The 22,170-nt window shown below is 43.3% G+C and overlaps 1 protein-coding gene across 2 annotated transcripts; it reads left to right on the top strand.

Annotated features, from left to right (window-relative positions):
• The first annotated feature begins 776 nt into the window (after nucleotides 1-776).
• On the top strand, nucleotides 777-22,083 carry lipea (lipase, hormone-sensitive a). Of its 2 annotated transcripts, XM_063185840.1 has the most exons (12): nucleotides 777-871; nucleotides 1,164-1,304; nucleotides 2,310-2,592; nucleotides 5,832-6,116; nucleotides 8,009-8,099; nucleotides 9,713-9,858; nucleotides 11,730-11,915; nucleotides 14,977-15,135; nucleotides 15,881-16,025; nucleotides 16,297-16,524; nucleotides 19,920-20,320; nucleotides 20,965-22,083. In XM_063185840.1, the coding sequence occupies exons 3-12, from the start codon at nucleotides 2,320-2,322 to the stop codon at nucleotides 21,274-21,276; spliced, it is 2,226 nt and encodes a 741-aa protein (XP_063041910.1). In that variant the 5' UTR covers nucleotides 777-871; nucleotides 1,164-1,304; nucleotides 2,310-2,319; the 3' UTR covers nucleotides 21,277-22,083. The 2 variants fall into 2 exon arrangements, with proteins under 2 accessions (XP_063041910.1, XP_063041909.1); XM_063185839.1 differs by lacking the exon at nucleotides 777-871 and having other exon boundaries at nucleotides 904-1,304.
• The last annotated feature ends 87 nt before the right edge of the window (nucleotides 22,084-22,170 follow it).

Raw genomic sequence — 22,170 nt, 5'->3', positions numbered from 1 at the left:
AAACCAAACTAAAAATGCAGAATCAGGCACATCACTCTGCTAACTATTAACCAGTTACTCAGTGAAGTTACTTGTCTTAGAAACAATGGCAAGTTTTATTTTTTACTTCTACTTTTACTTTGGCCACCTCTGGGCCTGGGCCCTGTTGTCCGCCTGCCTGTTAACCCTCCTCTACTTAGATGGTCTGCACTTATCATCGGCAGAGCTGCAATATGCCTTCATTCTGCCAACTGCTGCAATTGGTTTCCCTTTGTCTCTGTCGAGGTGTTGGCAACAGAAGTCATTTGGAAACTCTCCCTCTATACTACCCAATGTATAAAAGACTATGGGACTGTGGGCAAAGCTGGTACTGCAATAGATTAAAATACTGTAAGTGAGGCTTGCCCTCTAGAGGAAAAGGGCAATATACAAATTAACACACTAGTAAAATACAGTAGGGGCAACTGTTAGTCTGCTACTATCAGTGAAATTATGACCAGTTGTCTTTTAAATTTAAAACGTCTGCTTCAAGTTCTTATCTGTTTACAGTGACATCAAGGAGGGGGGGCATGTTATCAGCACTCTCATCAATTATTAACAAAATAGAACCTATACAATTTCAAGTTGGGTGCAAACACACCATGTACATGAAAGCACGCCGTGTGCAGAATTCTAGTCAATTTTGGATGCCAAAACTAGGCTATTAGAGAAGGTCGTTCTTTGAAATAATAGGCCATTTCAGGTGGCTCTGTGCAGGTGCTGGTGACCTGGTGACACCAGTAGTCTGGCAGGCGTTTGGGTACTTGAGATGTGGTTTCTTATCTAGTTCCACGAGCGCACGCGACTACCCTTCCCAGGGTGCCTTTGGAGGAGGGACGCACGAGCCGCTCGGGTAAGTTTACACCGAACGTCAAAATCCTCATAACTTTTCCTGTAGCGTTTCTGAAACGTGTTTCCTACTTTTGGATACTGCTTGCCCCCGATCAAAACCATTAGGCTACATTATTGTCACTCTGTCGTTACAGTTACTTGATTGTTGTTGTCAGTCACACCAAAACCGGTGGTCGGATCTTGCGTCAAGTTCCGCGTTTTCGGAAAGTGCCGAATTTCTGACTCATTGGCACAGACTCACAGGCTAACGTTAAGAGATACTGTATTCTTGATTGAGATGTCTTTTTTGTTAGCTGAATAGAGCTACGCCTCACCGCTGGACGAGTCTTGTTTGGAGTCGAAGAATGTCTCCACTGCCTCCTTCCGTGCTGTTGGAAAGATGATAGCCGTATAACCCGCTGTCTCGAAAGCTGATAGCGTTGTCTCAGTTCTTGGTAAGTCTCTGCGTGCTAACTGATGGGTTGCTGCACTGTCTTGCCTATGTCTACTACTACTACCTAATGGCATGCATATGTAAAACATCGATGATGTGACACTGCCACTATGTATGGGTTTGAATTCACATCTGTTGCGCGCATTGTGTTCAGCATTCAATACTTGCGATGGAATGTCTGCTGCGCTGTCAAATCGACGAGATAGATACAGAAGACAAGTTAAAATGTATCTACTTCGCATAAGCTACCGCCTTTCACTTTCGTTTATGTTATTTTATGTCTCCCATTCCACAAACATGTTTTTGCTTTGTAGCCACGCAACGGTCATTCCTTTGATCTGTTTGTGAATACGCTTTTAAAATAAATTATGTAACAAGTGTAGTTAGTTAATCTATTATAACAAGTGATGATGGCATGTAACAGCAGTGTTCAATCGCCATCATCAGGCTATCGCCTCGTGCTCTTTAATAATCAAATGGTGTTATCGATTTGGAATAGTAGCCTACCCCGAAGCATCACAGAAAATCTTAACTAGGTGGGCACGATTCGCATTCCTGCCATTTCCAAAAACCCACCAGGCTAACGGACTGTATGTAGGTCAATGTCCTAAAACTGGGATTTAATTCCCTGAGCTCCAGACTTCGGCCCCAGATGTAGAGATGGGGAGGGATGTTTTTGTTTGTTCCCTCTATTGATAAGCGGCGCCCTGTTTGTCTGAATGGCTCAGAGGGCCTTTCTGTCATTATTGATCACATGGTGCCCACTTTCAGCTCAGATGGTTCTGACTCCATAGTTCTGTCACTCCATGTTCACTTCTGTTTTCATTCACCTGTTGACCAACCCCCCCTCCCCTCCCTGTTCCTCTCATTTTTTCCTTCTCTGTCTGGGTGTCTACATCTGTGTGTCCCTCCCCCGCCCCCCTCTCTCCCTCTCCTTTTCCTTCTCTCCTTCCCTCTATCTTTTCCTCCCTCTATCTCTCCTTCCCTCTCTCCTCCCCATCTCCAGTGTGGTTGCCATGGAGGAGAACCAGCTTGTGTTCTCCGCTCTGGAGGCTGCGTGTGAAGATGCCATCGCCGCGCTCTCCAGGACCACGGGGACGGGGACGCCGGCCGTGACGGTGGTGGCGAGTGACGGCGAGACGGCCTCGTGTCGGCTGCTGGAGTCGGTGCGGCTCATCCAGGTCCACGGGCGCGCCCTGCAGCCCTTGGTCAAACACTTCACCACCGTGTACCACCACTTCGACCTGGACCCTCAGACGCCTGCCAATGGATACCGCACCCTGGTTAAGGTACTGCCATCGTCCTTGTCCCAGGCCCAGGGAGAGAGGGGGGCCCCTTGGGCCCTCATTACATTATATACACTATATTGGGAGGGGAACGCTCTAAGTTGTCTTTGTCATGGGCCCAGCCAAAGCTGTCAGTGTGTTTGTGTGTGTGCACCTGTCTGTCCGTCTGTCAACACAGAGTGACTCGGCCGGCCGACATTAACCATCCGCAGCAAAAGGCTTTGCAAAGTTGTCATTTCTATCTTCAGTAAGATGCAACCCTGCCATCTTACCATGTTGTGTCCGCTTCAAGGCAGTTGCCAAGTTTTCAATTCTGTCAAGGGGCAGCTGTAGCCTGAATAGTTAAGCTGTTCAATCTTGTGGTCGGAAGGTTGCCCGTTTTGTAAACCGTGTGAACCGCGGGTACCCGACCCTGTGCAGGGCTCTGGTTCGAATCACTTTCCACTAGGATGACTATGAGTGCTCTCCAGTATCCTCCTCCATGACTGAAGTGTTGTTAAGCAAGGCACCAAACCTCACATTTTGTCCAGGAACTGTAACTAATACCTGGTCTAAATATCTAAACCACTTTGTATGAAAACATCAACTAAGTATAATGATATTATGGTCCTCAGCAAGTAGAAACCCCACAATATAGACAGATTCTCATGAAAGGTGATTTCTCCAAGTTGTGTACGACTTTAATATCAGTCGGATCTGGAAATGTTTGGCAGGGGTCTTGCTGTCTGAAGCATCATCACTGTTTGTCTTTAGTGTTCTGGGCAAGATGCTCTCTTGTGTTTGCATGTATGCAATGTTTGACTTCAGAGGGATTTTAGAGCAGCAGTATTGAGTTATTTTGCAGACAGGCTGACATCACGGTTCTGGAGGAACGCCAGTACTGTTTTTTCTAAACTAACAGTTAACCTGCTGCCATGGTAACCTTGGAGCTACCCAAGAGGTCTTGCAGGAGCAGGGAGCTGATAAAAGACAGACAAAAGTCTGGCCTGAAATCAGATAGCAGCACAGCACACACTGTGTGTAGGAACTAGAGGGATAGAAAGACACACGGTGAAGATGGTTTGTAGATTAGCAGAAGGAAGAGAACACCAACTATGTGTAGCACTTAGATAGCCATCAGACTTGAGACTGGTGATGGTTAACGAAAAAACAAAGATCAGTGAGGAAACGCATGAGTGTGCATTAACACAGAGCTGTTTTTCCTGATGCCCATACATTTGAACATTAAAGGGACACTGTGCAGGAAATGGTCAAAAAAGGTACCGCAACTATGCTGCTCATTGAAACTGGGCTGCCTATTGCCAAATTTCATCTTTACATGAAAGTTTACTATGTAATAAATAAATATTTTCTAGTATGGTCCAAGTAGAGTCATTTTTGCAGCTAAAAATGGCTATTTTTGGAAATTCAAAATGGCGGACCATGGAGAAGATCCCCCTTTTCATGTATGAAAAGTGCAATTTTTCCAGTCGAATACTTAAAATTTGATGCTGGTGGTAAGTATTCATGAAAAAGGTAACATTAGTGAATGGGCAGCATGAATTCTGGAAATAAACAACTAAAAATCTCACACAGTGTCCCTTTAAACTTCTGAGTACTCAAAGTAGCGTCCCTGTGCACAACCACTGTCCAGGTGCTGGTGATGTGCAGTAAAAGTAATCCAAGTAAAGGAAGGATGAATCACCGCACACTGGTATTCTTTGCTGGTAGTTTATTTGGTGAACAACACATTCCGCTGTTGCTTCATCAGGTTCACTCCTGAGCTTTGCTTTGCTTTTAATGTTCAATCTAAGCAGAGACACGGTACCAAATACCAGGCCATACCGTATGCACAAGTATATTCATGGGATCTCAATTGAAAATACAATACTAGAATCCTCATGCACCCCCCACCCTCCCCTACAAGTGGAGCAACTCAGCAACTCAGATCCACTTTTCACGCTATCTAAAACTCCCCTGTCTCTCATTAAAAACACATTGATGCAACATTTAGCCACCAATGATTGACTAGTTCCAATCACATCAAACCACAAGGCAAATAGGAAGGATGTGGTAGATTTCACAAGCAGCGTCATTATGTGAGGCTACAGATTTTAACTTTCGCATTACGCAATTGAAATAGGCAGCTGTTGCAGACGGCATACAGTCTGCTGCAATTTGAAGGGTTACTAAAAATAAAGGCAGCAGCACCTTGACACCACATGTTGGCTGGAGTTGTTGGTGGTTCATAACAACAGCAACAATAACAACAAAAGCGGTAATAACAATGGCAACAGCTGTAATAATGATAATTATTATGGTATCCATCTTCATTTCTCTTAAATTGAATGATTTTACTGCATGTGAACATGAGTTGCTAATGAGCAGTCTTTGGAGCTGCCTGTGAGATGTAATAAATGCAGTATATTGCATCTTCATAGAAAGTACCTTCCATTTCCTTCGTTCCACTATTGCCTCTCTCTCACACACCATGCCCCCTGCCCCCCATGCTCACCTCGCCATCTCCAACTTTCTCTCTTTCTCTATATCCCCCTTGCCTCTTTACAAACCTCTGTTTCGTCATGTCTCCATTTCCAGATGCCCCTCCCACCCCAATCCTCCTTTCTCCATCTCTCTCTCTCTCTCTTCCTCTGTTTTTCTGTTGAAGGTATTTGAGTCATAAATTACCTTTACGATATATCAGTTTGGAGTAGAAAAGTTAGAATTCAACTCTGTACAACTGGTGGTCCTGAGGGGGGGCAGCACCACTGTAAACCCCGCCCCCACCAATATACAAAAAACTCTGCCCCCAAAAGACATTGCTATAAACATGTAAGAATGCTTATAAACAGGACCTACCGTGGCTGATATGGTAGGGCACATGTTTACCACTCGGCCGACCTGGGTTCAATTCCCGGTCCGGGTCCTTTCGGTCCGGGTCCTCTCCCAGCTCACTTCCTGTCTCTCATCCACTATCTTCTCTCACAAAAAACAATAAAGGCTGAAAAGCACCCCCACCCCCCCCAAAAAAAAAATAGTTTATTAAAAGGCCCTGCCGTGGCCAACCGGTAGGGTACTCGTCTACCATGCGTCTGACCCGGGTTCGATTCCTGGCCCGGGTCATTTGCCGACCCCTCCACGTCTCCCTCCCCATTCGCTTCCTGTCCACCTCTCAAACTGTCTTGTCAATAAATCTTTTAAAAAATAAATAAATAAGCATATAAAAATATATTCTATTCAGTTATATTCTCTCCTCTCCCCAGGTGGTGCGCGCCTGCCTGTTCCACATCCTCGACAAGACGCGCTACGTGGCGGCCAACTGCGGCAGCGCCTTCTTCCGGACGGAGCACAACGCCGGCGAGCTGGAGGCGTACGGCCAGGCGCTGTGCCAGCTGCGGGCGCTCATGCACCTGGGCCAGAGGCTGCTGGCGGAGAACGGCGTGGAGCAGCTCTACTCCACCCAGGACCAGGGGCTCAGCCGCACCTTCCTGCAGGAGTACATGTCCCTGCACAAGGCCTGCTTCTACGGACGCTGCCTGGGCTTTCAGGTGAGCTGGGTTGATTTGTCGTTATTTGGTTCGGTGTGTGTGTGTGTGTGTGTGCGTGTGTGTGTGTGTGTGTGTGTGTGTGTGTGTGTGTGTGTGTGTGTGTGTGTGTGTGTGTGTGTGTGTGTGTAGTTACGTAGTATGTGGTTGCATGGTTATGTGGGGTGCAGTGTTGCCAGATGGTAAATGTTGAACTATATCTTATCGAAAAATATCGAAAATTATTGTTTGGGGGGGGGGGGCTTTGGGAAGAAATTATCGTACACGGAGCCAAATGGTTGCTTTAAGTCAACTGAATGAAAACTCTGAAATGATCGTACACCATGTGTTTTTGATCGTACAGAGGACACAGTTATGGTACAAATATGATAATTACCGTACATCTGGCAACCCTTGTGGAGTGTGTCTTTCTGTGTGTGTATATAGTAAGAGTGGGGTGACCTTATAGGCCTCAGCCTTAGCTACAACATCCTCTACGAGTGTCCCGGCACAGTTACCTGATTTGGCTTTCGAGTAGGTGTGGCTGTGTTGGTGCATGGGTGAGTAAGGTGTGTGTGTAGTAATAGTAGGTGGGTCTGTGCTGGTACATGGCTGTTGTTTATAGGTGTGTGTGTGTATATATGTCTGTGTCTGTGTTTGTGTCTGTGAGAGAGAGAGAGAGAGAAAGAGAGAGAGAGAGAGAGATATTCTGTAGTGAAAGATCCAAGGCCTCAGTCACAGCTTCCTTCACAACCACTACAAGGTTTGCTTCTATGCACACTGTAAAATACATAGGTTTACAGACATTCCCGTTTACAAACATTCACGCTGTGAAGAGGGGCAAGATGCTAAGCAGCTAACCACGTGAGCTCATTTTTTTGAGTGACAGCAGTTTCCAACAATCAGAGTATGCAGCCAGGGATGCGCAGACAGGGATTGTTTACAAACAGGAAACCCATGTACTGTATAGAGTAGATGAAACACCCTAGCCTGGCCGCGCCAAAAACCCCTACAGCAAAGCTGTGCCCCCGGGAGCAAATTCATTTTGCGGCCACTAGGGGCGTCTAGATTTCTAGGCTAGAAACACCCTTTATCCTTAAAGGGACACTGTGCAGGAAATGGTGAAAAAAGGTACTGCAACTATGCTGCATATTGAAATTGGGCTGGCTATTGCCAAATTTGATCTTTACATGAAAGTTTACTAAGTATCAAACAAATATTTTCTAGTATGGTCCAAGAACAGTCATTTTTGCAATTAAAAATGGCTATTTTTGGAAATTCAAAATGGCGGACCATGGAGAAGATCCCCCTTTTCATGTATGAAAAGTGCAATTTTTCCAGTCATAATGAATACTTAGAATTTGATGCTGGTGATAAGTATTCATGAAAAAGGTAACATTAGTGAATGGGCAGCATGAATTCTGTAAATAAACAACTACAGATCTCACACAGTGTCCCTTTAAGGGAAGTAAGTATGTATTCTATTTTATTGTTAAAGTGATAATTCAACTGTCTGTAGAGGGTAAGCCAATTAACTGCTTATGCTCGGCTTCAAACCGTCAACAACACATGATAAAACATGTTTGTCCTGTTTTTCAAATTGTTATTAAGTAGATGTGATTATCCACCCACCTCTAACCCTGTGCTGTTGATCAGCAAAGCTGTCAGATTAAGAGTGTGGGTGGGGGTGTGGGTGGGGGTGTACAGCATGTGTGGTGGGTCTCTCTCTTCATCTGTCTGTGTGTGCTCATGTATGCTCTGTCTGTTTGACTGAGTACTGTCTGTCTGTGTGAGTTATAAATAACCCTTGGTTTGTTCTCCTCTCCTCTCCTTTCCACCCTTCTCTCTCTCTCTCTCTCTCTCTCTCTCTCTCTCTCTCTCTCTCTCTCTCTCTCTCTCTCTCTCTCTCTCTCCAGTTCTCCCCAGCCCTGAGGCCTTTCTTCCAGACGGTGGTGATCGGCATGGTCTCCTTCGGGGAGAACTGGAAGAAGCAGCAGTCTGGGATAGGTCAGTGCTGTCACAGCCTGTTACTCTAAAGGAGGGGTTCCCAAAGTGGAGACCGGGACCCCTGGGGGGGTCGTGGACAGAAGGGGTTTTGCAAAAAAAATCAGAAAAAATAATTCCATAAATTGGTTTGTAACAGTATTCACTTTTCCTGTGGATTTCTAGCAATATTAGCAGACAAAATATTCTTGGAAAATCTAGCCATATAAATCATGAACATAATGGCCAAGAATATGGGGGGTGGGGTGGGGGGTCGTGAAATCATTCTTATGTGCCAATTGGGGGTCCCCGCAGAAAAAGTTTGGGAACCATTGCTCTTTAATGCGTTCCGCTCGATGCACACATCAGCTGACTGATTGAAATAGCTACAACTACTGTCAACAGCTATTTGCGTCAAACAATCCCACATTTATGCACGTCTAAATGTCATATATGGCATGTCATATATGGCAAAACAAGCAACCGTTTATATAGACAAAAATGTATTTAGATTTTGTATGGAATAGCAGTAGAGCACATACCGTGTTTAAGGCAGGCATTGTATAATTAATATTGTAAATCTCACAGAAGAGCCTGCTGACACATGTTACATTATTTATTACATATTTTCTCAAACAGGCTACAGAATATTTGCCTGGCCGTGCCCTCCTAGTGTCGCAACATCTTCAGCGTTGCTACTAGTCAAGTCAAGAGCAATGCAAGTACTTTCTGGGCTCCCGAAAAATTGGGAACTCCTCCCACTTTGTCGGGAATCAAACAACCATTAGCAAACCAAGGGAGGCTGGTCAACCATGCCGTTTGGGAAATATTACTGTAATTGTTATGGTCTTGGTCAGACCAAGTCTAGAAGAGATTTGATAGGCGATGATAATCAGGCTAACAGAATATACCCTTTAGTTTGATTTCACTCATAACTCATAAGTCATAAGTTCACTCTTTATTCATAAGTTAGAAGAAGTGTGACTTCCTGGCTTTTTAATGTGCTGCTTCCTGTCATTGTTCTCCATTTGTGCCGTGTTGTAGGCTGGGCAGCCCTCTACTTCTTCCACTTCTACTAACTCTACACATCTAGATAATTGCTACGTTTACATGCAACATTTAATTCAGAATTAACTCAAATTCTTAACTTAAATTCTGAATAAAGCTTAATTCCGCTTTGAAAACGTCATGTAAACACTTCACAATTCGGAACTAAATGAAAGATCAAAGTAAAACTCGACGGAACTATTTAAAAAAACGTCATCTAAACGTAATGTAATGTAATGCAATGTAGTATAATGTAATGTAATGTTATCTAGTGAAGTGAAAGCCCAAATGGGAAACTCCCAACTCACAGCACTCCACAGCACACAAGTATTCACTGTGCACTGCACACAACCAAAATTGCATTTATGCCTCACCTGTTCAAGGGGGCAGCCCCCAATGGCACCCGGAAGGGAGCAGTGCGGCGGGACGGTACCATGCTCAGTGTACCTCAGTCATGGAGGAGGATGGGGGAAAGCACTTACCGCCCCATGATTGCCCCATGACATGTAATGTAGTGTAGTGTGATGTAGTATAATATGATGTAGTGTAATGTAATGTAATGTAATGTAATTTAATATAATATGTTGCAGGCCGGGCAGCCCTCTCTTTCTTCACCTCTGGGAAATACGTGGTGGACCCGGAGCTCAGGGGAGCGGAGTTTGAACGCATCACTCAGAATCTGGACATGCACTTTTGGAAAGCCTTCTGGAACCTCACAGAGTCCGAGCTCATCTCAGTGAGTCTGTGTGTGTGTGTGTGTGTGTGTGTATGTGTGTGTGTGTGTGTGTGTGTGTGTGTGTGTGTGTGTGTGTGTGTGTGTGTGTGTGTGTGTGTGTGTGTGTGTGTGTGTGTGTGTGTGCGTGAGCTAATTTTTTTGTGTGTGTCAGCATAAGTATAGCATAAATTGTTCATTTCAGAATGTGATTTGAATGTAAACATTTCAGAATCTGATTTGAAATGGGATAGTTTTGTAGTAGTCTCCTGTAGTAAACAACTTCAGCAGTCAAGTAGTAAAATATACGAAGTGATAAAAACACATTGTAACCCAAGTGTTCAACACCCGAAGTCAGCCCATGAAAAGAACATGCAAAACATGTGGTCATTTCATGATGTTACCTTGGGAACTACAGCACACGGCAAAGGTCATGTAGACCACAGTCGGGCCGAAGTGCACAGCTGTTGTTGACTAAGGCCATATGTGACATGTATAGGTTTGTTTAGAAGCTGTTAACATGTATGTAGATATTTTTGAAAACACATTGATGTTGGCCTGTAATTTACACTTGAATAGAGTTTTAGAATGTGCATTTGGACATCAACATGGAGTTTTTATTTTTATTAACCACATGATGTGTTTACACGACGTAAAGGGATAAAAAAATATATATCCACATTGTAGCCTCTTAATGCACGGCGTACCATCTGAGGCACACTGCAAGTCATTGAAAGGTTCTGGTACTACTCTACTGTGACATAACACAGCGCCTTTAGTAATGCACTACAACTCGGTCATTGCCATTCTGGTAACAACAATTTTATAACGTCGTGTTTAAAAGGGTTAAAATGTCCGCATACATGTAACCAATACCTTAGACAGGCTGCCAGGAAGTCAATTGTAGAGAGCTACTGTAGGTATTGGACATTCAAACTAGAAAGTCGCCATGAATAAAAACAATCTTGACTGCCTTTCTTTGTAGGGTGATGTAGGATTGTTCCTTTAGAGATGGGAGCAATTCAGCTAAATGACTGTTCTTCCATTGTCCTTCAAACTGTACCCCTTCACTTTACCAATAAATGGTTGTCTTGTCCGAACAAAATACAATCAGCTATTGAGCAAAGGCCCTTGACCACAATGGCTGTTATTCACTTGAATTGCAAGAGACCTCAGACCAACAATAAGACAATTGCTCTCCTCAAACTCTTTTTCTGTATTCTAAGAGGGAATCTGGAATTAGTTTAGTCTAATGAATCTTCCTCTCAAGCAGCGCACTCTTGAACACATATGCGTTGGAGTTTATTTCTGTTCCTTATCTGAAGGATAAATAATGTATATGTCAGCACTAGTGACAGTGTTTCTTCCTTTCCTTGTCCTTCTTCTTTTCCCTCCATCCACACAGCTCCCCTTTCCCATCGTCCTCCTCTGTCATGGTTTTCCTCTCATCTAAGCCAATTAGTGAAAAAAAACTTATACCTGCAGTCATTTCGTTTATTACTATCAAACTTATCAAAGTGATGCTCCTGTACAGTAGCCTGGTTTTACCAGACCACATTAATTACTTCGTAATTAATTTTTGGTCTGTTTCCTCCATGCCCTGGAGGGCTTGGGTGGGAGGAACGAGCTTAGCTCTGGCTTGAAATGAGTGGTGACCAATCACTGACAGTTGACGTTCATGACGTACTGTATGTTATTATGCACCCACGTGCGTTCGTTTATTGGCCGGCCGGCAATTCCCACAGTGATCCTGTGTCCCATGGAGGGTTTGGCCAGTATATTAAATTGTTTCATGATTTAATTCTGAATTAATTAAGAATAAAACTATTTTTAAAAATTTCTTTGAAAACATCATAACACTTCACAATTGACTGCTATGCTCTTTAAACATGCAGGGTTTGGCCAGTATAGCGGCCAAGACGGTGCAGGTGAACCTGACCCTGACTATTCCCCCGGTGACCCTGCGGCTGCCGCTGGCCTCCGACCCACGCCTCTGCGTAGCCGTCCACCCGCCCGTCGCCCACTCGGGCCCCGACTGCGTCAAGATGAGGCTCATCTCACACACGCTCCGAGAAGGACAGGTGAGCAGCAATACAGGCAATGAGAAAAGTAGTAGTGGAAAAATGCAATAGCAAAGATGTTTAAAGGTACACTGTGTATTTTTAGATGCGTCCCACGCATCTCTATAAGAGGCTTTGGTGTCCGTCCGTCCGTCCGTCCGTCCGTCCGCCCTCCCGTGATGGGTTTCTGAATTGTGATTCCCTCTTGTGATTCCCTCTTGTGTCCACAAGGTGGCAGTCGCTCAGTTTTTGGCCTGGAGCTCATGCGTGCAAACCAAAAGCTCTTTGCCAGTGAGAAAAACATGGCGGCACTTCCTGTTGATTTTCACATGAAAGTTTTGCTTAATTTAAAGTCCCTAAGCGACTATAAATGTTGTGGCTTCCATATATTGATGTAAACGTGCCCCACGAAGTAATGAATCACAACAAAGTTACTCCACATTACCATTTTACCACTCGTTTTTCTATGCTAACAGGGTAGCCAATGTAGCATTGTAAATGACCCAGGGAGAAAGGGGGAAATGTTGTGATTTCAGTCCGCCTGAGGCAACGATTTTCGTGGGGAAGATGACCTGCATCTCGGTGGCATTGAACCACGCCCCCGTGCCTTATTTGGCTCGCTCAGCACGTGCGTCCTCAGTCCAATCGCAATGCTTTATTTTCCCCAGACGTTTAATCGCATTTAAGTGAAAGTGCCATGTATACACATCGCAAAATAACTCTTAATCCGATCTATTTAAATCGCATTTATTAAATCGGACTTAAAAACATCATGTACACGTAGCCAATGTCTCATTGATTAGTTTATGGAACTTACGGTTTGTCTGTTACGGTCCACGAAGACAATATCCACGTGAAAACGCAAACGCCTGCAAACCACTGTTTTGACAGAAATACAGTTCACCTGTCGCCTACTCTGTTTTCTTCCCAAAGCGGCATTTAAAAGTATTCCATGAAATCCAACATCAACGTCACTTCAAATAGGTGACAGCATCATGCACACACATGAAATAACACTTCAGTGAGGGGGGGACATCACTGCTCTCATATTAAAGTGAAAAGAGAATTTCACATTTTAGTTTATTTAATGTAGGCCTATGCAAAATTGCAAATAGCCTATTCATTGAAATGTTTCATTGTAATTCATTGTAATGTTTGCCTGTTTTTTATGTTTGTAATTATTTATTTTTTTAAATAAAAAATCGTGATTAAAAACAAAAAATAGCCTAACAAAAATAGAGATTTTATGTTAAAAAAAAATGTGATATGGGATGGACCGATGGCCCCCCTAAGCTAAATTCGCCTTAGGTCCCCACATTGCTAAATGTAGTGTAAGGGATTATTTTGAAAAGACAGTAACATGTAATCAGCAATGCATTACAGTTTTTCAGTAAATTGCCCAACACTGTTGAAATCCTATGGTACTTTTTCAAATCCAGGCTTATACAGTACATGGTAGGCTTATTGATAAATTGCCTTGACAGGTTATGAGGAGGCCAAGGGGGCGTTTGGGCAAAAAAGGTTCAGAACGGGCATAGACGGACGCATCTGTTGTCCGCCTGTCGGACTTGTTATTTTTTAGTAGCTTTTTCCAGAATTATTTCTGATTTTAGATTATAATCACTGTAATGTACAACCATTGGTTGTGACCATCTCCACTTGTGTCATTACGCCCTTCCCTGTCCTCCTTTGTCCAAGGCAGTCAGGAGCTGTAATACCTGTTCTGCCTGTCATGGCTGCCTGTCCAGCTCTAGGGTTCTTTCTTTCTTTCCTTCCTTTTTTTGTAAATTCTTTTTTTATTGAACAATGAGTAAAAAACAAACAAACACAATGGGAAAAAGACTAAAAAACACAAGAATCATTCGCCCCACATCATCCTCGACCCTCCCACTCCACCCACACCTCCCTAAACCTCCCCATTCGCAATCTACGCGCAAAAGTGATCTTTTCCACCAAATAAATGTCCTCAATTGTATCAGTCCACTCTGTTATAGTGGGTAGATCTGGCTGCAGCCAATGTCTTGTAACAGTCTTTCTAGCACTAGATATCAAAACTCCAAATACTAGGGCTCTTTCTAATATCCTAACTCCCGTCCTCCCTTGTTCACTTGCCTGCTTGTGGCCTCGTGATGACGTCACTGACGACAGAAGTGTAATTTCAATATCTCGCAAAAGTTTCATTCTAATGTCATTTTCTCATTTGCAATCAGGATGGTGAATGAAGAATGGTCCCCCAAAAGTTGTTGTGGCTAGGCTGACAGCGGCGTAAACTTTGTTTTCTCCGCGGAGGCAGGTCGTCAGCGAAACGCGAGGCCACAAACACAGGCTGAGGATGGGAGTCTGCATATTGGAATGAACCTCTAGTGTCTGGAAAGGCCATTTCAGCGGAAAGCTATACTTTTAAAAAAAAATATTTTACAAATATTTTTAGGGGCTTTTATGCCTTTATTTGACAGGACAGTCTGAGATGGTGACAGGAAGCAAGTGGGACAGAGAGACGGGGCGGGATCGGGAAATGACCCCGGCCGGACTCAAACCGGGGTCCCCGTGGGCGCGCTGCGCCACAGTGCCCCCCAGCGGAAAGCTTATACTGCCCCACAAAGCCAAAGTGCAGTAACTAGCCTACATATTTTGTCAGTATTTGCAGTAGTAGGCCTACTGCAAATTTGCAGTAACTACAATATTCAAAACAATTCCTAAGCTTTAAGCTTTGGCGTTTCTCTCAGTTTCAATGTTGGCGTAGTTACTGCACTTTGCCTTTGTAGGACAGTATAGAAAGCTGTTATATCATGTTTGATCATACTGTTATAAATGTCATAATGTTTGGTCATACTGCTTAGTACTAAGGCAACACACTATTGTTATATATATATATAAATATAAATATAACAATATAAATCTCGTGATGATTTATTGGGATTATCACAAGGATTTTCTAATATGATTTTAAAGTGTTGCGTCTTGTGACTCAATTGAACAACCTGATTCATGCACCTGACGACTTCAGTCTTAAATCATTTGGAGTAGACCACACTTCATCTAAAGATGTATAATAGTGTGTCTCCTCTTCCCCCTTGTGCAGGACAGTGAGGAGCTGTTGGCCTACTCCCAGCCCGAGGGCTCGGTGGCCGCCAAGTCTTCTCCCCTGGGTCGTCGCCCACAGAAGGGACCCCTCTCCCCCTGGCTCATTGTGCACTTCCACGGGGGCGGATTTGTGGCCCAGACCTCCAAATCCCATGAGGTGTGTGCTTTTAATATATATAAAAGGTGAACACTTTTATGGTTACCTGCACAAGGAGATTAACCAAATTGGATACACAAAAGCATGGCCACAAAGAAGCATGAAAGTATCTATGTAAAATATCAATGTGGGATTGTATGCGAGAGCCTAGTAATTAATAATTCTTTTGTTTGGACAGGCACATGGTGAATCATAAACTGTACTCAGAAACCCGGGTACTTCCATTTAAAACGGTCTTTGAGGTGGATTTGTGGCTGTTTTTTATTATTAAGGCTTTTTATTATTAATGATAGTATATTTGTTAATTTCTCTGATGAAGATGCATGTTGAAACGTTACTGCTCTGAAACAATAAATAACAAAAAATAGGCATCTGTGTGGCACCAGATTATTTTTCCTTTGTACTTATTATTTAGTCTTGCTCTGGTTGCACCGGATTGTTAATTTAAAAGCGCGGAGTGCTATCTCCTTTGTTTTATTTGTTAATTTCTCTCACTCTCACTCCCACCCCATGGGGACTCAGGTGCATTAATGGTCTGGTGGTCGGAACTGCAATCTTGAGCACACTAGGCCATCCCTTTTATGTACCCAACTCTACATTTGGGTACTAATAAAGTGATCTAATCTAAAACTCTTATCTCTCTCTCTCTCTCTCTCTCTCTCTCTCTCTCTCTCTCTCTCTCTCTCTCTCTCTCTCTCCCCCCTCTCTCTCTCCCTCTCTCACCTTCCTCTCATTTGTCAACCAGAGCTACCTGAAGAGCTGGTCTAGAGACCTGGCGGTGCCCATCCTGTCTGTGGACTACTCCCTGGCCCCTGAGGCCCCCTTCCCCCGGGCCCTGGAGGAGTGCTTCTACGCCTACTGCTGGGCCCTGCAGAACTGCCACCTGCTGGGTGAGTTTTGCAACTACAGCTCCTTGTCATGGCCGATGGGCACTTGCAACAATTACATAATTAATCCCTCCTCACAACACAGAACTTTTAGGAAGAACAGAATCATCACTCGTGGTACTCTCAGGGTGCATTTCCTGTTTCTGAACGAGGTGGTTTGGTTACTCTCATTCTATGTGGAGTGCAGATTTTTTGTGTCCTTATCTTAATCTTTGTCTAGTAATTTGAATAGAATAGAATTGATGTCTATAAATGGTCTGTTTCTCTGGTGTAGGTTCCACAGCGGAGCGTGTGTGTTTGGCAGGAGACAGCGCTGGGGGCAACCTGTGCATCACGGTGTCCATGCGCGCCATGTCCAACGGCGTGCGAGTACCCGACGGCATCATGGCCGCCTACCCCGCCACGCTGCTCACGGCCGACGCCTCGCCCTCGCGACTCCTCACGCTCATCGATCCCATGTTGCCGCTCGGGGTCCTCTGCAAGTGCATCAACGCCTATGCAGGTTAGCCTAATTATTAGATATAAATGCTTAATTCCTTCATTTATGACCCCGAGAGGATCCATGAGATACTCAACATTATAATGGCCATTGTTGTTGTAATTTTCAAACTCTGATTTTTGTATTTTGTTTCTTTGGGCAAGCCATGGTCAGCAGACTTAAAATATTCATAATATAAACATTTATAGTATTAAAATATAATACAGTGGTGCTCATATGTTTACATACCCCAGCAGAATAAACGCTTTCTCTGCGATTTCTCACAAAATATGAAGGATTACACAAAACCTTTTTTTTCACTCATGGCTAGTGACTGGCTTAAGATATTTATTAGCAATATTCTGTGTTTACTCTTTCAAAAGCATGATCACAACCCAAACTACCCAAAGGACCCTGTTCAAAAGTTTACATACCCTAGTTTCTGATGCTGAATATGGCCCTGTTTAACATCAGGGACCGCTCTAAATTGTTTGTGGTAGTTGTGGATAAGGCTATTAATGTTCTCAGATGACAAAACAGCACATTCTTCCTGGCAGAATGGTTGTTTCCTATAATATCTTTAGGTGTCTTGCTGGAACCTCACATTTGAGGTTTCCCCTGAGTGGCTCAATGATGTTGAGATCAGGAGAGTGAGATGGTCGCTCAAAAACCTTCATTTTATTCTTTCTGAAGCTAATGACGGGTTGATTTGGCTCTCTGTGTCGAAATATTGTCATGTTGGCACCGTTGGAATTTCAATTCAGAAATGCAATATGAGGAGTTTGGTTGGAATCAAGCCAATGGGCAAGGGAATCATTGCATTGCAATGATCATTGCAAGGGAAATTGTTCAGGAGGCATAGGACAACCAAAAAATAACTTCAGGTGAAATATAGGACAACATGAAAAAATGTTGGCACTTGAGGAAAGATGGGCTGTTGGGGGTTGCCAGGAGAAAGCCATTACCACAAAAATGCAAACATGTTATTTTGCATATGATACACCAAATAGCACAGTGAGAAGCATCAAAATGCCTGTGACAAAGTCATTTGGAAAAATGAGATCAATATGGAACTTTTTTAGGCCACTATTAACAGTACCATTTGGAGAACAGTCAATGGAGCCTATGATGAAAGTTACACCATACCCTTCTGTGAAACATGGTCATGGACCACTGATTTCATGGGGACATTTGAGTTACAAATGCATTATACTTTTGATCCATACTCGCAGAATGATGAATACATTGCCCTGTGAAAAATACTGGAGGAAACTTGACACACATCAGCCTTGAAACTGCACATGGTCCATTGTTTGGACATGCCAACATGACAATATTTCAACACAGAAAGCCAAATCAACCCGTCACTAGCTTCAGAAAGAATAAAATGTATTTGAGCGACCGTCTTACTCTCCTGATCTCAACATCATTGCCATTCAGGGGAAACCTCAAATGTGAGGTTCCAGCAAGACACCCAAAAATATTATAGGAAACAACCATTCTGCCAGGAAGAATGTGCTGTTCTGTCATCTGAGAACATTAAGAGCCTTATCCACAACTACCACAAACAATTTAGAGCGGTCCCTGATGTTAAACAGGGCCATATTCAGCATTAGCAACTAGGGTATGTAAACTTTTGAACAGGGTCATTTGGGTAGTTTGGGTTGTGATCATGCTTTTGAAAGAGTAAACACAGAATATTGCTAATAAATATCTTAAGCTAGTCACTAGCAATGAGTGAAAAAAAAGGTTTTGTGTAATCCTTCATATTTTGTGAGAAATCGCGAAGAAAGCGTTTATTCTGCTGGGGTATGTAAACATATGAGCACAACTGTATATTATATAAATGAATAGGGCACCCCTGCGATAGCCAGCGAAGCATATTGTGAGGGCACCTAGGTAGCATTTCCTATGTTATCGCTCCATATTTGTTGATGTCATGGCACACTGGTCCTAGACACATGATGAGAATATGAAATGGAAGTCATCCTGATGAACAAAGAGGGAGGAAACAAGTCATCAGTGTAGAAATCAATGGCGTTTTTAGAATTTTCCTTATTATATGGCTATACAAAGGCTGAAGCATCAGTTGAATCATTTCTTTGCTCTAATATATATGGAAGACACCTTTTCACAGCTGCAATGTCCAGAAAAAGTTTCAGAGAATCATGGTTTTGTCTATGTAAATTACCATATTCTCTGATCTTGTGATTTCATGAACCCAGAAATGTTGAGTAGCCTAAAGTTTTATTGCAGAAATATAATCTATGGGCCTAATGGATAGAATTTAGCTTGGTTTCCCAAAGTTTCACTTTGAGCAATTTCCATAATTAGCATAAATATACTGTATTATTATGGTAAGATTACTACAAGTGAATAGGCTAAAAAATGTAAATGATAGATATCACCATGAAACTTTCTCAGTTGATTACTGATGATGAGAGAAGAAAAAAATGTATTGGATGTTTTTTGTATTTTGATGTTTACATATGCAAATGAGGTCATACATCATATTTAGCATATGAGTATGTAAGTTTGACTAATTTTTAGCAAATCAATAAAATGTTCAAATTCACATTTTTTTGCTTTAGATGAGGGACAAGTATGTGCAAGATGTAAATAAATTTGAATGAACCCCAAAAAATAATTTATATAATGGTATTTCTATATAAACTCCTTGGGGTCATAAATGACCCCGCTCGGTCAGATTAGTCGCAAAAACAGGCCGGTCGCTTAGAGTATTAGCACACAAAATTTGGTCAATCACATTACTTAACATTTGGCATACGCTCCTATCCAAAGCGACTTCCAATCGAGGACATAATCATAGCATACACTTGCAGATACAAGTACACAGGACATATACAGAACATGAAGTGCAGAGACCAAGTAGGGTTAGTGTTTTTTAATTTATTTATTTTAACTTCAAGAGAGTAGAGTATACTACACACCCAAACAAGTTTACCCTGTGTCAAGGCCAGCCCAGGCATCAGTGTAGTAAATAGTCTCAAAAGAGAAAGAGAGTCTTAACTGTGGTGAAAATCAATCCACCCTTTCGAAAGTTGCAGTATTGGACAAACAAAAAATTGTGATGGACTGAAGAAAAGGGAACAGTATCCCTCTGGCACCTTTGGTCATTCTAAAGTTATGTTCATATCATATACAGTATCCTCTTCTATCCCTCTCTCCCCCTCTCTCTCCTCTTCTCCCTCTTCCATGTGTCCCTGGTGTGAGCAGGGCACCTAACCCCACATTGCTCCAGTGACTGTTACCAATATTCTGTAAATGAGTTACTTTAAATAAAAGTGTCAGCTAAGTGTTATGTTATGTAATGTAATGTAATATAGTTGTCCCCCTCTCCCTCATCTCTCCCTCTCCCTCCCCTGCCCCCGCCCCCGCCCCTCCTCTGTGTGTCCCAGGTGTGGAGTGTGGCAAGGTGGAGTGCAGTGAGGAGCTGAGCACGCTGGGGGCCCTGGGCCGGGACACGGCCACCATCCTGACGGACCTCAGCCAGGGGGCCTCCAGCTGGTTCCAGTCCCTCCTGGACCCCGTCTCCCTCTCCATGTCCTCCGCCGTGGACACCGACCGCTCGCCGGAGACACAACGACGGAGGGCTGGAGGGCGGGAGGAAGGTGGCGACGCACCGGGGACGAACGGCAGGGACGGCCGGCTGGATTACCCAGAAGGCTTTGTGCCTCTGCGTTCAGAGCAGCTGTCGGAGGTGCGGGCTCCGAACTCGGCCATCTTGAAGAACCCGTATGTGTCGCCCCTGCTGGCGCCCACTGACCTGCTCAAGGGACTGCCTCCTCTACACATAGTGGTGAGAGACCTCACATTACATTACATTACATTACTTTACATTGCCTAATCAAGGGACGACATCCTCTACACATAGTCGTGAGAGACGTTGCATTACCTGAGACCCTCTGATCTGACACCAGGGCTGCCCCAAAGCTTATAACTAAGCTTTAACGTCACCTGAATGAATGAGAATTGAGAACCTTTTTGGACAGAGAGTGATGTTGAATCATAAAAGAAGACAATCAGGGCAAGGCCAGTGAGGTCAACAAAGAAACAATCATTGATCAATCATTCAACAAAGTGGTCTAGTGAGGTTAAAGGTTAATCTTTCATTTATTTATCCTTTGAGGAGACAAAACACAAAGAATTGTACTCTCTTATACATCTATAATGTAATAAAATGTTATGAGTATAAATATATATAGGAGTCTTGAATCTTGAACCTTGAAGTAGTGAGATGTTTCCGGGTGTCTGGTATGTCAATAACACTTACAGCACGGGTGGGTAGGATGTGGTATGTTGGCTTTCATTCCTAACAAAATAGCTCTTTGGCAATGTATTGTTTTAGGCCAGTCAAATGACCTCAGACTAGCCCACTAATAGATCTGCATTTTCACACATCGGTGACCTTTTTCCCTGTGTTGGTCTATCTTCCTTCCACAGGCGTCTGCTCTGGACGCCATGCTGGACGACTCGGTGATGTTTGCCAAGCGGCTCCGAAGCATCGGCCAAACGGTGACCCTGACGGTGGTGGAGGACCTCCCCCACGGCTTCCTCAGCCTATCGCAACTCTCCAAGGAGACCCAGGAGGCCTCGGAAATATGCACTCAGCGAATCAGAGAGGTCCTTGAACAAGGCCCGCCCTCTGCGAACTGCGCGCGGCCAGCAGTGGACATGAACAACCACATCAGGCCGGTGGCGGACCCCTTTGGGTTGGCCAGAAGACACGAGGAAGCGGACGAGCTGAGTGATTAACGCTTTGAGGAGTACCATCACAAATATGTGATTAGAATTTTGCCCAAATTTTGAGTTCTCATTATGATGTCATAATGTCTTTGCGAGATTTTTAACACAGACGTCTATGGGAGCTGTAGAGTGTTCCAGTAAAATTCTAGAAGAACCTCTAGAAATTCCTTACTCCTCAAAGGGTTAAAGGGGATTGTAACGGGACGAACGGCCTGATTGGTCTTTGGAGTTTGGAGACCATGTGGCAATAACCATGCAGTTCTATTAAAGGGACCACTGTACTGTGCACCACTGTGCATTATGCTTATGTAGCAATATTAAAAATTGAATGTAAACGAAAGCATTGCAGATGGACAAAAAGGAAAAAAATATGTTTTACCCTCTTCGCCTTTGCATATGATCATGTATGCATACCTTTTATATCAGTATATATAATATATCATCTTGGAATTAAATGTTGGGCTTTTAACCTTTTCATAAATGTTAATGTTTATACCTTTTAAAGGTTCACATAGCAATAGCCGTTTACCAATGGCCTGTGGGAAAATCCGGAATGCCTTAATCTAACAGCAATACGGGAATAGTCTTGAATTAAGACTAGTCAGTTTACTGTATCCTTTATGTTTACTGACAAAACTCTGGGTTCTACTCTGCACTGCTCCTAGAATTTAAATGTTGGAAAAAATATTTATATTTTAAATGTAAAACTCAGTGACTTATGTTTTCTGATTCATGTCTGTAGTGTAAAATGAACATAATTAAACTGCGCTTTCACACCGGACTGCTCAAATTCATGTCAAACTTCAGGACCCTCTAAATGTTACCACTTTCAAGAAAACATTCTTGTCATCTCCCCTCAAAATGGCTTGTCTGGGTTTTTTATGTTCTATTGAGTTGTGTATG

This window comes from Engraulis encrasicolus, chromosome 20, assembly GCF_034702125.1.
Source record: "Engraulis encrasicolus isolate BLACKSEA-1 chromosome 20, IST_EnEncr_1.0, whole genome shotgun sequence".
Lineage (NCBI taxonomy): Eukaryota > Metazoa > Chordata > Actinopteri > Clupeiformes > Engraulidae > Engraulis > Engraulis encrasicolus.
This window is presented reverse-complemented; position numbering and strand designations above follow the sequence as displayed.

Bases quoted from the DNA above. Each gene is read 5' to 3' on its own strand.
- lipea (XM_063185840.1), top strand. From the start codon at position 2,320: ATGGAGGAGAACCAGCTTGTGTTCTCCGCTCTGGAGGCTGCGTGTGAA. The intron at 15,136-15,880 runs GTGTGTGCTTTT...TTTGTCAACCAG, and splicing joins AGACCTCCAAATCCCATGAG to AGCTACCTGAAGAGCTGGTC. The intron at 16,525-19,919 runs GTTAGCCTAATT...TGTGTGTCCCAG, and splicing joins GTGCATCAACGCCTATGCAG to GTGTGGAGTGTGGCAAGGTG.